At 40.6% G+C, this 16119-nt stretch overlaps 2 protein-coding genes across 7 annotated transcripts; both read left to right on the top strand.

The window, feature by feature from the left end:
• Window positions 1-638: 638 nt before the first annotated feature.
• On the top strand, window positions 639-4838 carry LOC308161708 (retinol dehydrogenase 7-like). 4 transcript variants are annotated; one of them, XM_080535766.1, is made up of 5 exons: window positions 639-841; window positions 2621-2935; window positions 3374-3632; window positions 3750-3913; window positions 4117-4838. In XM_080535766.1, exons 2-5 carry the CDS (start codon window positions 2623-2625, stop codon window positions 4338-4340), a joined length of 960 nt encoding a protein of 319 aa, XP_080391892.1. In that variant the 5' UTR covers window positions 639-841; window positions 2621-2622; the 3' UTR covers window positions 4341-4838. The 4 variants fall into 4 exon arrangements, with proteins under 4 accessions (XP_080391892.1, XP_080391891.1, XP_080391890.1 ...); XM_080535765.1 differs by having other exon boundaries at window positions 639-895; XM_080535764.1 differs by having other exon boundaries at window positions 639-899.
• Window positions 4839-6731: 1893 nt separating this feature from the next.
• On the top strand, window positions 6732-13494 carry LOC308161541 (retinol dehydrogenase 7-like). 3 transcript variants are annotated; one of them, XM_080535562.1, is made up of 5 exons: window positions 6732-6821; window positions 11507-11821; window positions 12259-12517; window positions 12635-12798; window positions 13003-13494. In XM_080535562.1, exons 1-5 carry the CDS (start codon window positions 6794-6796, stop codon window positions 13224-13226), a joined length of 990 nt encoding a protein of 329 aa, XP_080391688.1. In that variant the 5' UTR covers window positions 6732-6793; the 3' UTR covers window positions 13227-13494. The 3 variants fall into 3 exon arrangements, with proteins under 3 accessions (XP_080391688.1, XP_080391690.1, XP_080391689.1); XM_080535564.1 differs by lacking the exon at window positions 6732-6821 and adding an exon at window positions 9643-9770; XM_080535563.1 differs by lacking the exon at window positions 6732-6821 and adding an exon at window positions 9666-9774.
• Window positions 13495-16119: the final 2625 nt, after the last annotated feature.

Here is a 16119-nt window from a genome sequence, read left to right as displayed (position 1 = left end):
CTGAGTAGTGGGCAGTGGCAGTGGTCATCATCTAATTTTCTAAAATATTTAGGCGTTTACGTCATCTAGGCTATCATATTCAAACAGAGAGTAAGTAAGCCTAGTAGGCTATCATTCTTATAAGATCGTAGCCTATCTAAGTATGTAGGAGAGGGTTTGTCGTTGATAATTTCAACTTTGTCATGATGAACAAGTTCTCATTGTGATGTTAATAAATACAAGCTCTCACAGTGGACCCACACAGATACTGTATCATTGCAAAATTGTGAAAACACAAGACCGGTTTCACAAGACGTAAGAACGCAAGAACGCAGTAGCCTAGTCTAATTGGAATGCAATGCCCAGCAGATGGAGCAGGGGGGTATTCCATCAACGTCGCTAAAAGACAATCCAGGTTTATGTTGATAGATCTCGCGAGAGTTACCAAAAAACCCAGCCTTATTCTGATAACTCTCGCGAGATTTATCAAAATAAGCCTGGATTTTTCCTTTATCAACGTTGATGGAGTATCCTCCAGGCTACGTTGAAATAATGAAACACACCTTGTCCCAAACCACCCCCTAGGTTGGCCTCACGCCTATGCACTCCTAGTAGAATCTGAGAGGTTTCGACAGGTGTAAGCATTGGTTATAGCTTCAAGTCGCCCTCATATCTTATTGGATCGGTGAAATTGCAGCCATGTTACTAACACCGGTCCAATCCTTTCAGATCGCTAAAAGTACACAGGGCTAGAGCTGGTTTCGGACGCGAGTGACACGAAACTGGGAGGAGAGGAGGGCTCGATTCCGAACCGGAAGGTGGAAAAAACAACAAACACTTAACTTGTTAACACTACTGTCAGGTAACTACCAGTTTCTCAAGGAAGCCTGCGCTAGTGGAACACTTTTATTGTAAGGCAAGTAAGTAATTCCGCGTAATGTTTATTATATATTGAGTAAAGGATATCCAATTAGAAACATTAGACAGCGTTAATTGTCATCAGATGCACGTGTATGCTTAATGACAGGTGACTTCATTAAGCTTTGATTAAGTTGCTCCTTCCTTCGTGTATTTAATTTTTTTTGCGTTAAACTTAAAGTAGTTTTTCTCCGGAATCACCTGACAATAGATTGGTCGTAAGTGGGTCACGTAGACCCAACACAGATCGACCATTGTGTTCAAAGATCACTAGATTACATTATTAAGGAAAAGGCCAATGAAGAGCGCAAAGCAGCCTAAATTAATTCCAAAAATAATGACCTACAAGGGGAGTTTGCAGTAAGTAACAGGGACTCTGAATTTTGGGACGGATGTAAATGTATGCTCATTAAACAAGAAACATTCTTTATTCATTAATTAGGCTACATATCCAAAATAACAACTCCGGCTTCAGCAGTGTTAAGGAATCTACTCTGTATTTAACTAAAAATACCAATTACTTTACAAGGGAACTTGAGTTGAAGTTGAACTACACTAAAGCTACCATTGAGAGAAATATAGTTTGGCAAACTCGTTTGAAAAAGTAATTCATTTCGTCCAGTCGCGAGACCAGTGCTCTGGAATCACTGATAAAAAAAGACCGTGTTTGAGAGGCTCACTTTGAGCACTTGCCGACCAGCCTTTCAATACCTGCATGATGGAGATACAATCTGTCGGTTCGGTTCACACGTGTGAAGACTGGTAGGATATCAATCATAATGGAATTTGAGAGATCTAGGCCTGTTGATTGCACATAAGTTCAGTTAGTTGTGTTATGTGGTGATTATTCAAAGAGAATTCTTAGGACGTTTTTATTGAGGATTTCATTGTCGCCACCATTTTTTCAAGCCGTGCTGTCAGAATTGCACTTACGTATCCAACTTGAACTGCACAGACACACTGCCCCCACCTGTTCGGCTAGTCTCACCTGAATTCTAGGTTCTATTTTCAAGTCAAGTAGCCTAAACCCCAAAACAGGTGAGGTGGATGAGACAGTAAGCAGCGAGGGGACGATGCAGTAGAAGATCAAAGGCAGGAATAAGAGTTAAATTCCTTTTTTGTGTGTTTTGGGGGGAGACTATTGTGACAAAACAGTAATTGACTTACTGGAAACACTACTAAGATGGAAATGTAGTTGAACAAAAAACAAAATGTAGTTAAACTAGTTGAGCTACATTGTGGAACGTACTCCCCAACAATGGGCTTTTTCTGATCATTTGAACATTTGGAGTTCAGTGGGTTGAAACCCTCAAAGTTGGATAAACTGATGCGGGGACAGGCCAAAATGAGCCATGCATTTATTTAATTATCCAAATGCATTCCAAATATAGACTTTTCGAGGACATTCTCAAAATGACAGACATATTTCTATTCAGGTCCAGCCTGGGGATAATAGCCAGTTTGTGGAGGTATTCGATCTAAACTCATGACTTACACATCAAAGTAGAAGTTGTCTCTTTCTCTTTATTATTATCCATAAACTACTCAAGATTTGCTCAGTACATGACGAGATTTAAAAAATATTCCATAGCACTGATTTTCTTAGTAGAAATGGCTCCCCAGTCTGATTTGGTTGAGATCCCTGACAGTTTGACGATTAAACAGCATATCTCACCATAATGTTATTATTATTACAGCTATTTGTTTTGTTCTTTGGTCTTAGAAATGTTCCTGTATATCCTTGGACTGGTGGTCTTATGGTTTCTGTACCGCTGGGTTAAGGAACTCAAAAGAGTTCCTGATAAATCAGAGAAGCACGTCTTCATCACTGGCTGTGACACTGGGTTTGGGAACCTTCTGGCGAGGCACCTGGACAAGCTGGGGTTCTGTGTGATTGCAGCCTGTTACACTGACAAGGGGGAGGATGAGCTGAAGAAGGTCTGCTCTACAAGGCTAAAAACCGTCCATCTAGATGTCATCAACACTGACAGTGTTAAAAAGGCAACAGAATTTATAAAGACTTTGGTTGGAGAGAAGGGTGAGAAGTCCAATTCAGCTGAATGTAGATATGCCACATTCACAATGTTATTCCCTGTGTTTGATGAGTTCACTTATCATGTCTATCAATTACTCTGTGGGAGAAATGAATTGTTATGAATTGTTTATGTAAGAAAACAAAAAGCAAGGATTTGGAATGAGAAAGTATTAAAACAAAAGGAATTAGCCAGTATGACTTCTGACCCACTCCTGCTGGTGTATTCTACATTGCCAACAGCTATTGAATTTTGAACCTTTTTAGTTCAATGTCAAGTAATAACACAAGCCTAATTAAACACACCTACTACGCCTATTGAAAGTAAGCTAATCACCATGTGTAAGTCACCGGCATGTAAGCACTTGTAGTTGTGGAATGTTACCCTCCCTTCTTGGAGAGACCTGTTGTTTGTTTGTTCTGATGGGGGATGTCATCTTTCAGGTCTGTGGGCTGTGGTGAACAATGCTGGAGTCTCCGTTCCTTCCGCTCCCTGTGACTGGCTCACTGTAGATGACTACAAGTCCATGCTGGAGGTCAATCTGAATGGGGTTATCAGTGTGACCCTGAGTGTCCTGCCTCTCATCAAGAAAGCTAGAGGCAGGGTAGTGAACATTGCCAGTGTGTTTGGAAGGATAAGTCCATTTGGTGGACCCTACTGTGTGTCTAAATATGGAGTTGAGGCCTTTAATGACAGCCTGCGGTGAGAGGCCCTGCTTTGTGTTTAATTATCCATGAGTGCTTTGTCATCTATTGAATAGTGATATTTGCAGAGATTCGTCATATGTTTGTTGTGGCTAATTTTGCTGTTGATTTTCAGGTTGAACATGAGACCATTTGGAGTTAAAGTCCTGTGTATCGAACCAGGATTTTTCAAGACAAGTGTGACTGATGTAGATATCTTGAAAAGTCAAACGAAGAAATTGTGGGCAAAATTGCCCGAGGATGTCAAAGATGCCTATGGAAGCGATTACCCAGGCAAAGGTACGTTTATAAAAAAGATAGGAATTAATATTCCTCAGTCAGAATTACAAAGTATTTTCCATGCAAAATGACATGCTTACAAGAGACAAATCTGGTATAATGATGTGAGCACAGTAACTTGAATTACAATGTAAAGGGGTTTCATTTTGATGCAAGATGTGAGTCAGAATTACCTCATTGATAGAGGCATACTTCTCTTCCAGTGGATTTGTTGTTTCGAGACAGGTTTTCAAAGATGTTGGATGGAGACCTGATGAAGGTAGTGAATTGCATGGAGCACGCCGTCTCTGCTGTCCATCCTCGTACCCGCTACTCTCCTGGATGGGATGCCAAGTTCTTCTGGCTGCCAGTGTCCTATTTGCCAAGTTGCATTGCTGACCCACTACTCTCAAGAGAAGTTGTCGTACCAGAGGTTCCCCACGTGTAGAAGGAAGGTCTTTAAATCGTACAGGTTGAGTAAGATCAAGAAACATGATAGACGGTGCCTTTTTCACTCTAGTAAAGATGCCTTGTGTTGTAATTCAATGTATACATTACAATGACTACACATTTGTGTACAAACCTGTATTTTCTGTCACATTCACTGTTGTTTAATGGTTCTTAGCCAGAAATGAGTGTATTTTCTACTGTACTATATGTCCTACATTGTTCTGTTCATGCAAGCACTCATTGAACTCTGATGCATAATTTCAAATAAACACAAGTAATCTCTTTAACCTAATAGTATTGTGGTAGAAAAACCCCATGTCTGTTCATCATATTTCTGTCAATTCTCTTATGTAAATGATGAAACATGTATCCATTTATTGTCGAGCATTGAGAAAACACCATCCCAGCACAAAAACATTTCAAAGTCCATCTTCCACATATTAGACTACAGTATCAATAAATTACACAGGTGTGGCCCACTCCATGGTATATTACAATGAGAATCAATCTTCAGCCTTGTGACAAACCAGACCTATGAAAATGTAAAAACTCCAGGTTTTTGCCATCAATAAATACCTGTACCGTATCTGACAACTCTGGTCTCTGTGGATCCTTGAATTTAACGACAGTATCTTTAACTACAGTATCTTTATTTAGAATTTAAGAAATACAGTAGGTCTATGCTCAGTGTCTGAATACAAAACACACGACAGGTATCAACGCCATTCACCACAGTCTAAGACCATCCATTCTGCATACAGTGGGGCGGCTGTGGCGCCCTGTGGCGCAGGAGGTAGAGCCGCGGTCTAATGATCACAAGGTTGGTAGCTCGGCGGTTCGAGCCCCGGCTGGCCACATGTCGAAGTGTCCTTGGGCAAGACACTGAACCCCACATTGCTCCCAGTGAGCGGGCCAGCGCCTTGCATGGCAGCTTGCCGCCATTGGTGTGTGAATGTGTGTGTGAATGGGTGAATGAGAGGCTGTTGTAAAGCGCTTTGGAGCAGCAAAAAAGGCGCTATATAAGTGCAGTCCATTTACCATTTTACCATTTATACAGTGGCAGCAACCCCATCTCATGTAAAGCTAGTCAAAAGGAATACAAATCAAAATGTGATAGTCTACCCATAATGCAGGGCTAATGGCTGAGATTACAGACCTGTAGGGTGTATTCTACCTGCACCAGTTCTCTGCCTGTCATTTATTGTTGTTCGCACAACTCTGTTCTTTGGTCTAAGACTTCATAACAGAGTGCAGCACGAAAAGGCTAGGACTTGACTTACTTGACTTATGCCGTTGAATCTCTTGCAGAGCAAAGGCCATCAACGACTCTTCTCCATCCATCACGGCTCTGGGCTTTCTTTTCCACCTCTCCCCAGCTGGTACCCTGCCTCTTCAACTCCGCCTCAGAGTCCCGCCTCCAGCTGTTTCTGGGCCTTCCTCTTTTCCGCTTTCCCTGTGGGTTCCATGTCAGGGCCTGTCGTGTGATGGTAGCTGCTGGTTTGCGCAGGGTGTGATCCATCCCCACTTCCGTCTCCTGATCTGGCTCTCTACTGGCTCCTGGCTAACTCTCTGCCACAGTTCCTTATTACTGATTTTATCTGGCCACCTGATTTTGAAGATGCGCCTCAGACAGATGTTGATGAAAGTCTGGATTTTCTGCAATGTTTTCTTTGTCATTCTCCATGTTTCTGAGCCATAGAGAAGGACACTTTTGACATTAGAGTTAAAGATGCGCACCTTCGTTGGAGTAACTATTTCCCTTGAGGCCCAGATGTTCTTCAGGATGATAAAGGCTGCTCTGGCTTTGCCTACCCTAGCAGTGACATCACTGTCTGTGCCACCCTGCTTGTCAATGACGCTGCCAAGGTAGGTGAAGGAGTCGACTTCTCTGATGGGTCTGTCGTCTATGATGACGGGGGTGGTGTTCGGGGTGTTAATCCTCATCAGTTTGGTCTTTTCCTTGTTCATCCTGAGGCCTGCTGCAAGGGATGTGATTGAAAGCTGGGTGGTCTTGTCCTGCATGTGGTTATAGCTGTGTGACAGGAGTGCCAGGTCGTCAGCAAAATCAAGGTCATCAAGCTGTGACCAGAGGGTCCACTGTATGCCTTCCTTCTTGCCCGCTGTGATGGTCTTCATTATCCAGGCTATTACCAGGAGGAACAAGAAGGGTGACAGTAGACATACGAAAAGGCTAGGGGTCTCGTTTAAATCTCTTTATGATAAACAGACTTGGTAGAAAGAAAGGGTGGCATTGCTCTAGAAGCATTTAGGGTTATCTAATCCTTCGGATGTCCAGGTTACACAATCAACTGCTTAGTTGGGAAATGTTTATATACATAATCAGTATCCAGAAGACCTTTGGCCAACCTGCAGCCACATAGTTAACTGTCAGTAGAACATGCACGTTTGATTTGCGAATAATCCAACTGCTTTACTCCATTTTTATCCTAGATGAGAAGGAAACCAGCAATTAGTTATGGTAGGTTCAATTTATAATCCATGTTGATACAGTAGATATAGACAGTAACAATAAATAATGGTTCACCTCTTTAATGCAACTTAATTAGTGAGCTGACTACTTCAATGAAACATTTCCTTAAAGCATTTGTGTATTCATATATATATGTATCTGTAGTCACATTACAATACAATAGCAATACATAATTGACTTTTCCCTTGTTTACAGTATGGACTCAATCCACAATTATTTTTCATTAAGTGTGTTTATACATTTGGGAGATGCCAAGATGCCATCTGGTGGCCAGGAAAACACTGTCACTGTGGTTTGCCCTGAGAATGTACTGGTGTCGTGAACAAAATATTCTTGATAAAAAGATTTCTATTATCATTGGATACGTAACTTGCCGTTTATTCTAGCCAAGAAATCTGAATAGCTTTTTTTCTGTTTAATTATGATGTGGGCCCATTGAGTTCCACAGTATGTAGAGCAGGCATGCTAAGATGCAGTGCCCAGCAGATGGAGCAGGGGGGTATTCCATCAACGTCGCTAAAAGACAATCCAGGTTTATGTTGATAGATCTCGCGAGAGTTACCAAAAACCCAGCCTTATTCTGATAACTCTCGCGAGATTTATCAAAATAAGCCTGGATTTTTCCTTTATCAACGTTGATGGAATATCCTCCAGGCTACGTTGAAATATGCAACACACCTTGTCCCAAACCCACCCCCTAGGTTGGCCTCACGCCTATGCACTCCTAGTAGAATCTGAGAGGCTTCGACAGGTGTAAGTAAGCATTGTGGTTATAGCTTCAAGTCGCCCTCTAATTGGATCGGTGAAATTGCAGCCATGATGTTACTAACACCGGTCCAATCCTTTCAGATCGCTAAAAGTACATAGGGCTACTCAGGGGCGCCGCTAGGGGGTAGTAAGTTAGGACGATTCTAAGGGCCCAGCACTGACAGGGGCCCATGAGAATCTTTTTTTAAAATACATTATATTTATAAATATTATTATTATTATTATTATCATAAGGACGTTAATGTAGCCGACTTCAAATTATAATTCTATGTATTAAAAAAAGTCACAAAAGAAACAAACTGGAGTTTTGTTTCTCTATGTTTAACAAAATTGAGCCTTATTATTTACCCCTCTATTTATTCATTGCATGGTTCAGTCCACCGCGCGCGAGCTGCTAGACTAGAGGAACGTTACCGCAAATAGTCTAACAAGGAGAGAGACGATGTCGTGAAAGCCAAAGCCAAAGTCAGGGTCTCAAAAGAGAAAAGTAAAAGTAAAGAACGAGGAGAGTGACAAAAAAGGGCGACAGCTAGTCACAAAGTGAAAAAAAAGAAGAAGAAGAAGGGTATTCATTCACAGACCTTCTTTTGGGGCCCATAACATGTAGGCTATCTAGACAACAGTGGTTTAGTGATCTAATCACTGCGTGGATGATCTAGTTAGCTCGCTATAGCTAATTAACATTAACTTCAAGTAAAGTTAACTTACAGTGCACTGTCAGTATAATTTCAGTTAAATGTATGAGATGAGGGCAATTTTGGTCCAAATATAGATTATTAGAGCTCAGTGAATTTGTATCCAGCAGCTATGCACTCTTGCTATAGCTAGCTAGCTAGTATAATGTTACATGCTAATCACGTCATGCACAGATGCAGCTCCAGGATCAGGACTCCTTCCCTCAGCCCACCTCCCAGTTGAAGGAGAAGGAGGTGAGCAGTAGGATTTTGGGGTTAACATTAAGATTTTGAATATTTTAATGTATGCTGCATTACCATGCAAGCATTGAATACAACTTTAGCTAATATTCATATTTAGTTAATAGTTCTTCCAGTAATTGCAATAACATTGACCACTGGCATCTTAATAATATTGTTAGCTAGCTAGATAACATTTAAGTTAGCTAATCTGGTGTAATGTATGTATTACTATGTTAATACTATTATAGGACATAATGTACATAATTATGTACCTATGGATACTCCATGCCAGAGCCCTCTTCAAGCAAGGCAGCCAGAGAGGAGAGCAGAGGTAAAGAGGCAGAAGAAGAAGAGCAAGAAGTAACAAAGGACAATGACAGCCGCACAGCAAGTTGGCTTTATCACTAGATTTCAAGGATCTTATTGAAGATTTTGCTACTAAGAAGGCCCAGCGTTTAGCTTTGATTTGATCTCTTTACTCCTATCTTGAATCGTTGTGCATTACTCTAGATATAGTTTTTAGCTCTCCAGGTATACTATTCCACAGTACTGCCGCAGTGTAAAAATGACATTTCTCCCATTTCACATTCAATTTCGCTGGCACCATGTCTGTGTTGCTCCCTCTTGTATAAGATACGTTTGTCTTTGTGTGAAACAAGCAATGCTGAGTCAGTAAATATCTCTCTGCTGTAATTCTTCATTGATCTAATCCTGACAGTATTATGGCCAACTGATCTTTACAAGATCTACATTTATTTAGACACAATACCACCCCATTAAAATTATATTTTTACTTTTTGTGTGATTTATACTTTTATAATTGGGTTCAAATCTTCATTTAATTATACTTTAGTCCTTGTGTTGTTCAAGTCTTAATTTAATAAGTTAAAGAATGTTGAGATTTCTTTGCTGAATTGTTGATTCCTGTATTAACTGTAATTTTAAATTACATTTACAAAATATGTCCATCATTGGATTTCTTGCAGTACATCAATAGTTCATCAACTTCAACTGGGTTTAGGTTGATGGGTGGTTTAGGTGGGGGGGCCCAAAACGATATTCTGTCATGGGGCCCAGAATCTCTAGCGGCGCCCCTGGGGCTACTAGAGCTGGTTTCGGACGCGAGTGACACGAAACTGGGAGGAGAGGAGGGCTCGATTCCGAACCGGAATGTGGAAAAAACAATTAACACTACTGTCAGGTTACCAGTTTCTCAAGGAAGCCTGCGCTAGTGGAACACTTTTGTTGTAAGGCAAGTAAGTAATTCCGCATAATGTTTATATATTGAGTAAAGAAGGATATCCAATAGAAACATTAGACAGCGTAATTGTCATCAGGTGCACGTGTATGCTAATGACAGGTGACTGACTTCACGGTAGCTTTGATTAAGTTGCTCCTTCCTTCGTGTGTTTAATTTTTTTTGCGTTAAACTTAAGTAGTTTTTCTCCGGAATCACCTGACAATAGATTGGTCGTAAGTAAGTGGGTCACGTAGACCCAACACAGATCGACCATTGTGTTCAAAGATCACTAGATTACATTATTAAGGAAAAGGCCAATGAAGAGCGCAAAGCAGCCTAAATTAATGCCAAAAATAATTACCTACAAGGGGAGTTTGCAGTAAGTAACAAGGGACTCTGAATTTTGGGACGGATGTAAATGTATGCTCATTAAACAAGAAACATTCTTTATTCATTAATTAGGCTACATATCCAAAATAACAACTCCGGCTTCAGCAGTGTTAAGGAATCTACTCTGTATTTAACTCAAAATACCAATTACTTTACAAGGGAACTTGAACTCGAGTTGAAGTTGAACTGCACTAAAGCTACCATTGAGAGAAATATAGTTTGGCAAACTCGTTTGAAAAAGTAATTCATTTCGTCCAGTCGCGAGACCAGTGCTCTGGAATCACTGATAAAAAAAAGACCGTGTTTGAGAGGCTCCCTTTGAGCACTTGCCGACCAGCCTTTCAATACCTGCATGATGGAGATCAAATCTGTCGCTTTAAGTACATCACGCCTCACACATGTGTGAAGACTGCTAGGATATCAATCATAATGGAATGTGAGAGATCTAGGCCTATTGATTGTACATAAGTTCAGTTAGTTGTGTTATGTGGTGATTATTCAAAGATAATTCTTAGGACGTTTTATTGAGGATTTCATTATGGTGTCGCCACCATTTGTTCAAGCCGTGCTGTCAGAAATGCAGAATATCCAACATGAACTGCACAGACACACTGCCCCCGCCTGTTCGGCTGGTCTCACCTGAATTCTAGGTTCTATTTTCAAGTCAAGTAGCCTAAACCCCAAAAACCCTGCAGTAAGCAGTGAGGGGACGATGCAGAAGAAGATCAAAGGCAGGAATAATAGTTAAATTCCTTTTTTGTGTGTTTTGGGGGGAGACTATTGTGACAAAACAGTAATTGACTACTGGAAACACTACTAAGATGGAAATGTAGTTTAACAAAAAAACAAAATGTAGTTCAACTAGTTGAGCTACATTGTGGAACTACTCCCCAACAATGGGCTTTTTTTCTGATCATTTGAACATTTAGAGTTCAGTGGGTTGAAACCCTCAAAGTTGGATAAACTGATGTGGGGACAGGCCAAAATGGGCCATGCATTTATTTAATTATCCAAATGCATTCCAAATATAGACTTTTCGAGGACATTCTCAAAATGACAGACATATTTCTATTCAGGTCCAGCCTGGGGATAATAGCCAGTTTGTGGAGGTATTCGATCTAAACTCATGACTTACACATCAAAGTAGAAGTTGTCTCTTTCTCTTTATTATTATCCATAAACTACTCAAGATTTGCTCAGTACATGACGAGATTTAAAAAAATATTCCATAGCATTGATTTTCTTAGTGGAAATGGCTCCCCAGTCTGATTTGGTTGAGATCCCTGACAGTTTGACGATTAAACAGCATATCTCACCATAATGTTATTACAGCTATTTGTTTTGTTCTTTGGTCTTAGAAATGTTCCTGTATATCCTTGGACTGGTGGTCTTATGGTTTCTGTACCGCTGGGTTAAGGAACTCAGAAGAGTTCCTGATAAATCAGAGAAGCATGTCTTCATCACTGGCTGTGACACTGGGTTTGGGAACCTTCTGGCGAGGCACCTGGACAAGCTGGGGTTCTGTGTGATTGCAGCCTGTTACACTGACAAGGGGGAGGATGAGCTGAAGAAGGTCTGCTCTACAAGGCTAAAAACCGTCCATCTAGATGTCATCAACACTGACAGTGTTAAAAAGGCAACAGAATTTATAAAGACTTTGGTTGGAGAGAAGGGTGAGAAGTCCAATTCAGCTGAATGTAGATATGCCACATTCACAATGTCATTCCCTGTGTTTGATGAGTTCACTTATCATGTCTATCAATTACTCTGTGGGAGAAATGAATTGTTATGAATTGTTTATGTAAGAAAACAAAAAGCAAGGATTTGGAATGAGAAAGTATTCAAACAAAAGGAATTAGCCAGAATGACTTCTGACCCACTCCTGCTGGTGTATTCTACATTGCCAACAGCTATTGAATTTTGAACCTTTAAGTTCAATGTCAAGTAATAACACAAGCCTAATTAAACACACCTACTACGCCTATTGAAACTAAGCTAATCACCATGTGTAAGTCACCGGCATGTAAGCACTTGTAGTTGTGGAATGTTACCCTCCCTTCTTGGAGAGACCTGTTGTTTGTTTGTTCTGATGGGGGATGTCATCTTTCAGGTCTGTGGGCTGTGGTGAACAATGCTGGAGTCTCCTTTCCTTCTGCTCCCTGTGACTGGCTCACTGTAGATGACTACAAGTCCATGCTGGAGGTCAATCTGAATGGGGTTATCAGTGTGACCCTGAGTGTCCTGCCTCTCATCAAGAAAGCTAGAGGCAGGGTAGTGAACATTGCCAGTGTGTTGGGAAGGATAAGTCCATTTGGTGGACCCTACTGTGTGTCTAAATATGGAGTTGAGGCCTTTAATGACAGCCTGCGGTGAGAGGCCCTGCTTTGTGTTTAATTATACATGAGTGCTTTGTCATCTATTGAATAGTGATATTTGCAGAGATTCGTCATATGTTTGTTGTGGCTAATTTTGCTGTTGATTTTCAGGTTGAACATGAGACCATTTGGAGTTAAAGTCCTGTGTATCGAACCAGGATTTTTCAAGACAAGGATGAGTGATGTAGATATCTTGAAAAGTCAAACGAAGAAATTGTGGGCAAAATTGCCCGAGGATGTCAAAGATGCCTATGGAAGCGATTACCCAGGCAAAGGTAAGTTTATAAAAAAAGATAGGAATTAATTTTCCTCTGTCAGAATTACAAAGTATTTTCCATGCAAAATGACATGCTTACAAGAGACAAATCTGGTATAATGATGTGAGCACAGTAACTTGAATTACAATGTAAAGGGGTTTCATTTTGATGCAAGATGTGAGTCAGAATTACCTCATTGATAGAGGCATACTTCTCTTCCAGTGGATTTGTTGATTCGAGACAGGGGTTCAAAGATGTTGGATGGAGACCTGATGAAGGTAGTGAATTGCATGGAGCACGCCGTCTCTGCTGTCCATCCTCGTACCCGCTACTCTCCTGGATGGGATGCCAAGTTCTTCTGGCTGCCAGTGTCCTATTTGCCAAGTTGCATTGCTGACCCACTACTCTCAAGAGAAGTTTTCGTACCAAAGGTTCCCCACGTGTAGAAGGAAGGTCTTTAAATCGTACAGGTTGAGTAAGATCAAGAAACATGATAGACGGTGCCTTTTTCACTCTAGTAAAGATGCCTTGTGTTGTAATTCAATGTATACATTACAATGAATACACATTTGTGTACAAACCTGTATTTTCTGTCACATTCACTGTTGTTAATGGTTCTTAGCCAGAAATGAGTGTATTTTCTACTGTACTATATGTCCTACATTGTTCTGTTCATGCAAGCACTCATTGAACTCTGATGCATAATTTCAAATAAACACAAGTAATCTCTTTAACCTAATAGTATTGTGGTATTGTTCATCATATTTCTGTCAATTCTCTTATGTAAATGATGAAACATGTATCAGTTTATTGTCGAGCATTGAGAAAACACCATCCCAGCACAAAAACATTTCAACGTCCATCTTCCACGTATTAGACTACAGTATCAATAAATTACACAGGTGTGGCCCACTCCATGGAATATTACAATGATTCAGCATACAGTATATCTCAAAAGTGAGTACACCCTTTAGATTTTTGCAAATATTCTGTCATATCCTTTCAGGGGATAACACTATCTTAATGAAACTTTGATATAACTTAAAGTAGTCAGTGTGCTGCTTGAATAACAGTATAGATTTATTGTCCATTGAAAATTACTCAGTACACAGCTGTTAATGTCTAAATAGCTGGCAACAAAAGTGAATACACCCCATAGTGAACATAGATAAATTGTGCCCAAAGTGTCAATATTTTGTGTGACCACCATTGTTATCTAGCACTGCTTTAACCCTCCTGGCCATGGAATTCACCAGAGCTGCACAGGTTGCTCCTGGAATCTTCTTCCACTCCTCCATGACGACATCACGGAGCCCACGGATGTTGGACACCTTGCACTCCTCCACCTTCCTCTTGAGGATGCCCCACATGTGCTCAATTGGGTTTACACCTCGTTCCAAATTATTATGCAAATTATATTTTTCTCAGATTTTCCTAAATAGTCGATGCAAATGACAATCAGTATAATTTTCAAGTCATCAACCGTTAGAGTATAATTCAAATTTTATTGAACAAACCTCCCAATGATAACAGTATTTTTTTTTATTATAAAAAACTCAAAATGCACTGTTCCAAATTATTATGCACAACAGAGTTTCAAAACATTTTATATGTTGTAAAGAACTAAAAATGGTAATTTTATGAATTTAGGGTTAGGAGGTCATATTTACTGAAATCAAAAGCTATTTCAAACAAAAACATCTTAACAGGTCAAGTTACATGTTAACATAGGACCCCTTCTTTGATATCACCTTCACAATTCTTGCATCCATTGAACTTGTGAGTTTTTGGACAGTTTCTGCTTGAATTTCTTTGCAGGATGCCAGAATAGCCTCCCAGAGCTGCTGTTTTGATGTGAACTGCCTCCCACCCTCATATATATATATTGCTTGAGGATGCTCCAAAGGTTCTCAATAGGGTTGAGGTCAGGGGAAGATGGGGGCCACACCATGAGTTTCTCTCCTTTTATGCCTATAGCAGCCAATGACACAGAGGTATTCTTTGCAGCATGACATGGTGCATTGTCATGCATGAAGATGATTTTGCTACGGAAGGCACGGTTCTTCTTTTTGTACCACGGAAGAAAGTGGTCAGTCAGAAACTCTACATACTTTGCCGAGGTCATTTTCACACCTTCAGGGACCTTAAAAGGGCCTACCAGCTCTCTCCCCATGATTCCGGCCCAAAACATGACTCCGCCACCTCCTTGCTGACGTCGCAGCCTTGTTGGGACATGGTGGCCATCCACCAACCATCCACTACTCCATCCATCTGGACCATCCAGGGTTGCACGGCACTCATCAGTAAACAAGACTGTTTGGAAATTAGTCTTCATGTATTTCTGAGCCCACTGTCATGCTGCAAAGAATACCTCTGTGTCATTGGCTGCTATAGGCATAAAAGGAGAGAAACTCATGGTGTGGCCCCCATCTTCCCCTGACCTCAACCCTAATGAGAACCTTTGGAGCATCCTCAAGCAAAATATATATGAGGGTGGGAGGCAGTTCACATCAAAACAGCAGCTCTGGGAGGCTATTCTGGCATCCTGCAAAGAAATTCAAGCAGAAACTGTCCAAAAACTCACAAGTTCAATGGATGCAAGAATTGTGAAGGTGATATCAAAAAAGGGGTCCTATGTTAACATGTAACTTAACCTGTTAAGATGTTTTTGTTTGAAATAGCTTTTGATTTCAGTAAATATGACCTCCTAATATGACCTCCTAACCCTAAATTCATCAAATTACCATTTTTTGTTCTTTACAACCTATAAAATGTTTTGAAACTCTGTTGTGCATAATAATTTGGAACAGTGCATTTTGAGTTTTTTATAATAAAAAAAAATACTGTTATCATTGGGAGGTTTGTTCAATACAATTTGAATTATACTCTAACGGTTGATGACTTGAAAATTATACTGATTGTCATTTGCATCAACTATTTAGGAAAATCTGAGAAAAATATAATTTGCATAATAATTTGGAACGAGGTGTAGGTCTGGAGACATACTTGGCCAGTCCATCACCTTAACCCTCAGCTTCTTCAGCAAGGCCGTTGTCATCTTGGAGGTGTGTTTAGGGTCATTATCATGTTGGAAAACTGCCCTACGGCCCAGTTTCCGAAGAGAGGGGATCATGCTCTGCTGCAGGATGTCACAGTATATATTGGAATTCATGTGTCCCTCAATGAAATGCAGCTCCCCAGTGCCGGCAGCACTCATGCAGCCCCAGACCATGATTGACCAAGACCTGCTACCACCATGCTTGACTGTAGGCAAAACACATTTGTCTTAGTACTCCTCACCAGGGTGCCGCCACACACGCCGGACACCATCTGACCCAA

The sequence above is a fragment of the Nansenia antarctica genome, assembly GCF_963989245.1.
Source record: "Nansenia antarctica genome assembly, chromosome: 7".
In the NCBI taxonomy this organism is placed as follows: Eukaryota; Metazoa; Chordata; class Actinopteri; order Argentiniformes; family Microstomatidae; genus Nansenia; species Nansenia antarctica.
The sequence above is the reverse complement of the archived record's forward strand: the minus strand, read 5'-3'. Positions and strand labels throughout refer to the sequence as shown.

What these genes read in the sequence shown, in the direction of transcription:
- LOC308161708 (XM_080535766.1), top strand. Translation starts at nt 2,623, where the DNA reads ATGTTCCTGTATATCCTTGGACTGGTGGTCTTATGGTTTCTGTACCGC. An exon ending in GACTTTGGTTGGAGAGAAGG is followed by an intron (nt 2,936 to 3,373) that starts GTGAGAAGTCCA and finishes GTCATCTTTCAG; the next exon opens with GTCTGTGGGCTGTGGTGAAC. An exon ending in GCCTTTAATGACAGCCTGCG is followed by an intron (nt 3,633 to 3,749) that starts GTGAGAGGCCCT and finishes GTTGATTTTCAG; the next exon opens with GTTGAACATGAGACCATTTG.
- LOC308161541 (XM_080535562.1), top strand. Translation starts at nt 6,794, where the DNA reads ATGAGAAGGAAACCAGCAATTAGTTATG. An exon ending in GACTTTGGTTGGAGAGAAGG is followed by an intron (nt 11,822 to 12,258) that starts GTGAGAAGTCCA and finishes GTCATCTTTCAG; the next exon opens with GTCTGTGGGCTGTGGTGAAC. An exon ending in GCCTTTAATGACAGCCTGCG is followed by an intron (nt 12,518 to 12,634) that starts GTGAGAGGCCCT and finishes GTTGATTTTCAG; the next exon opens with GTTGAACATGAGACCATTTG.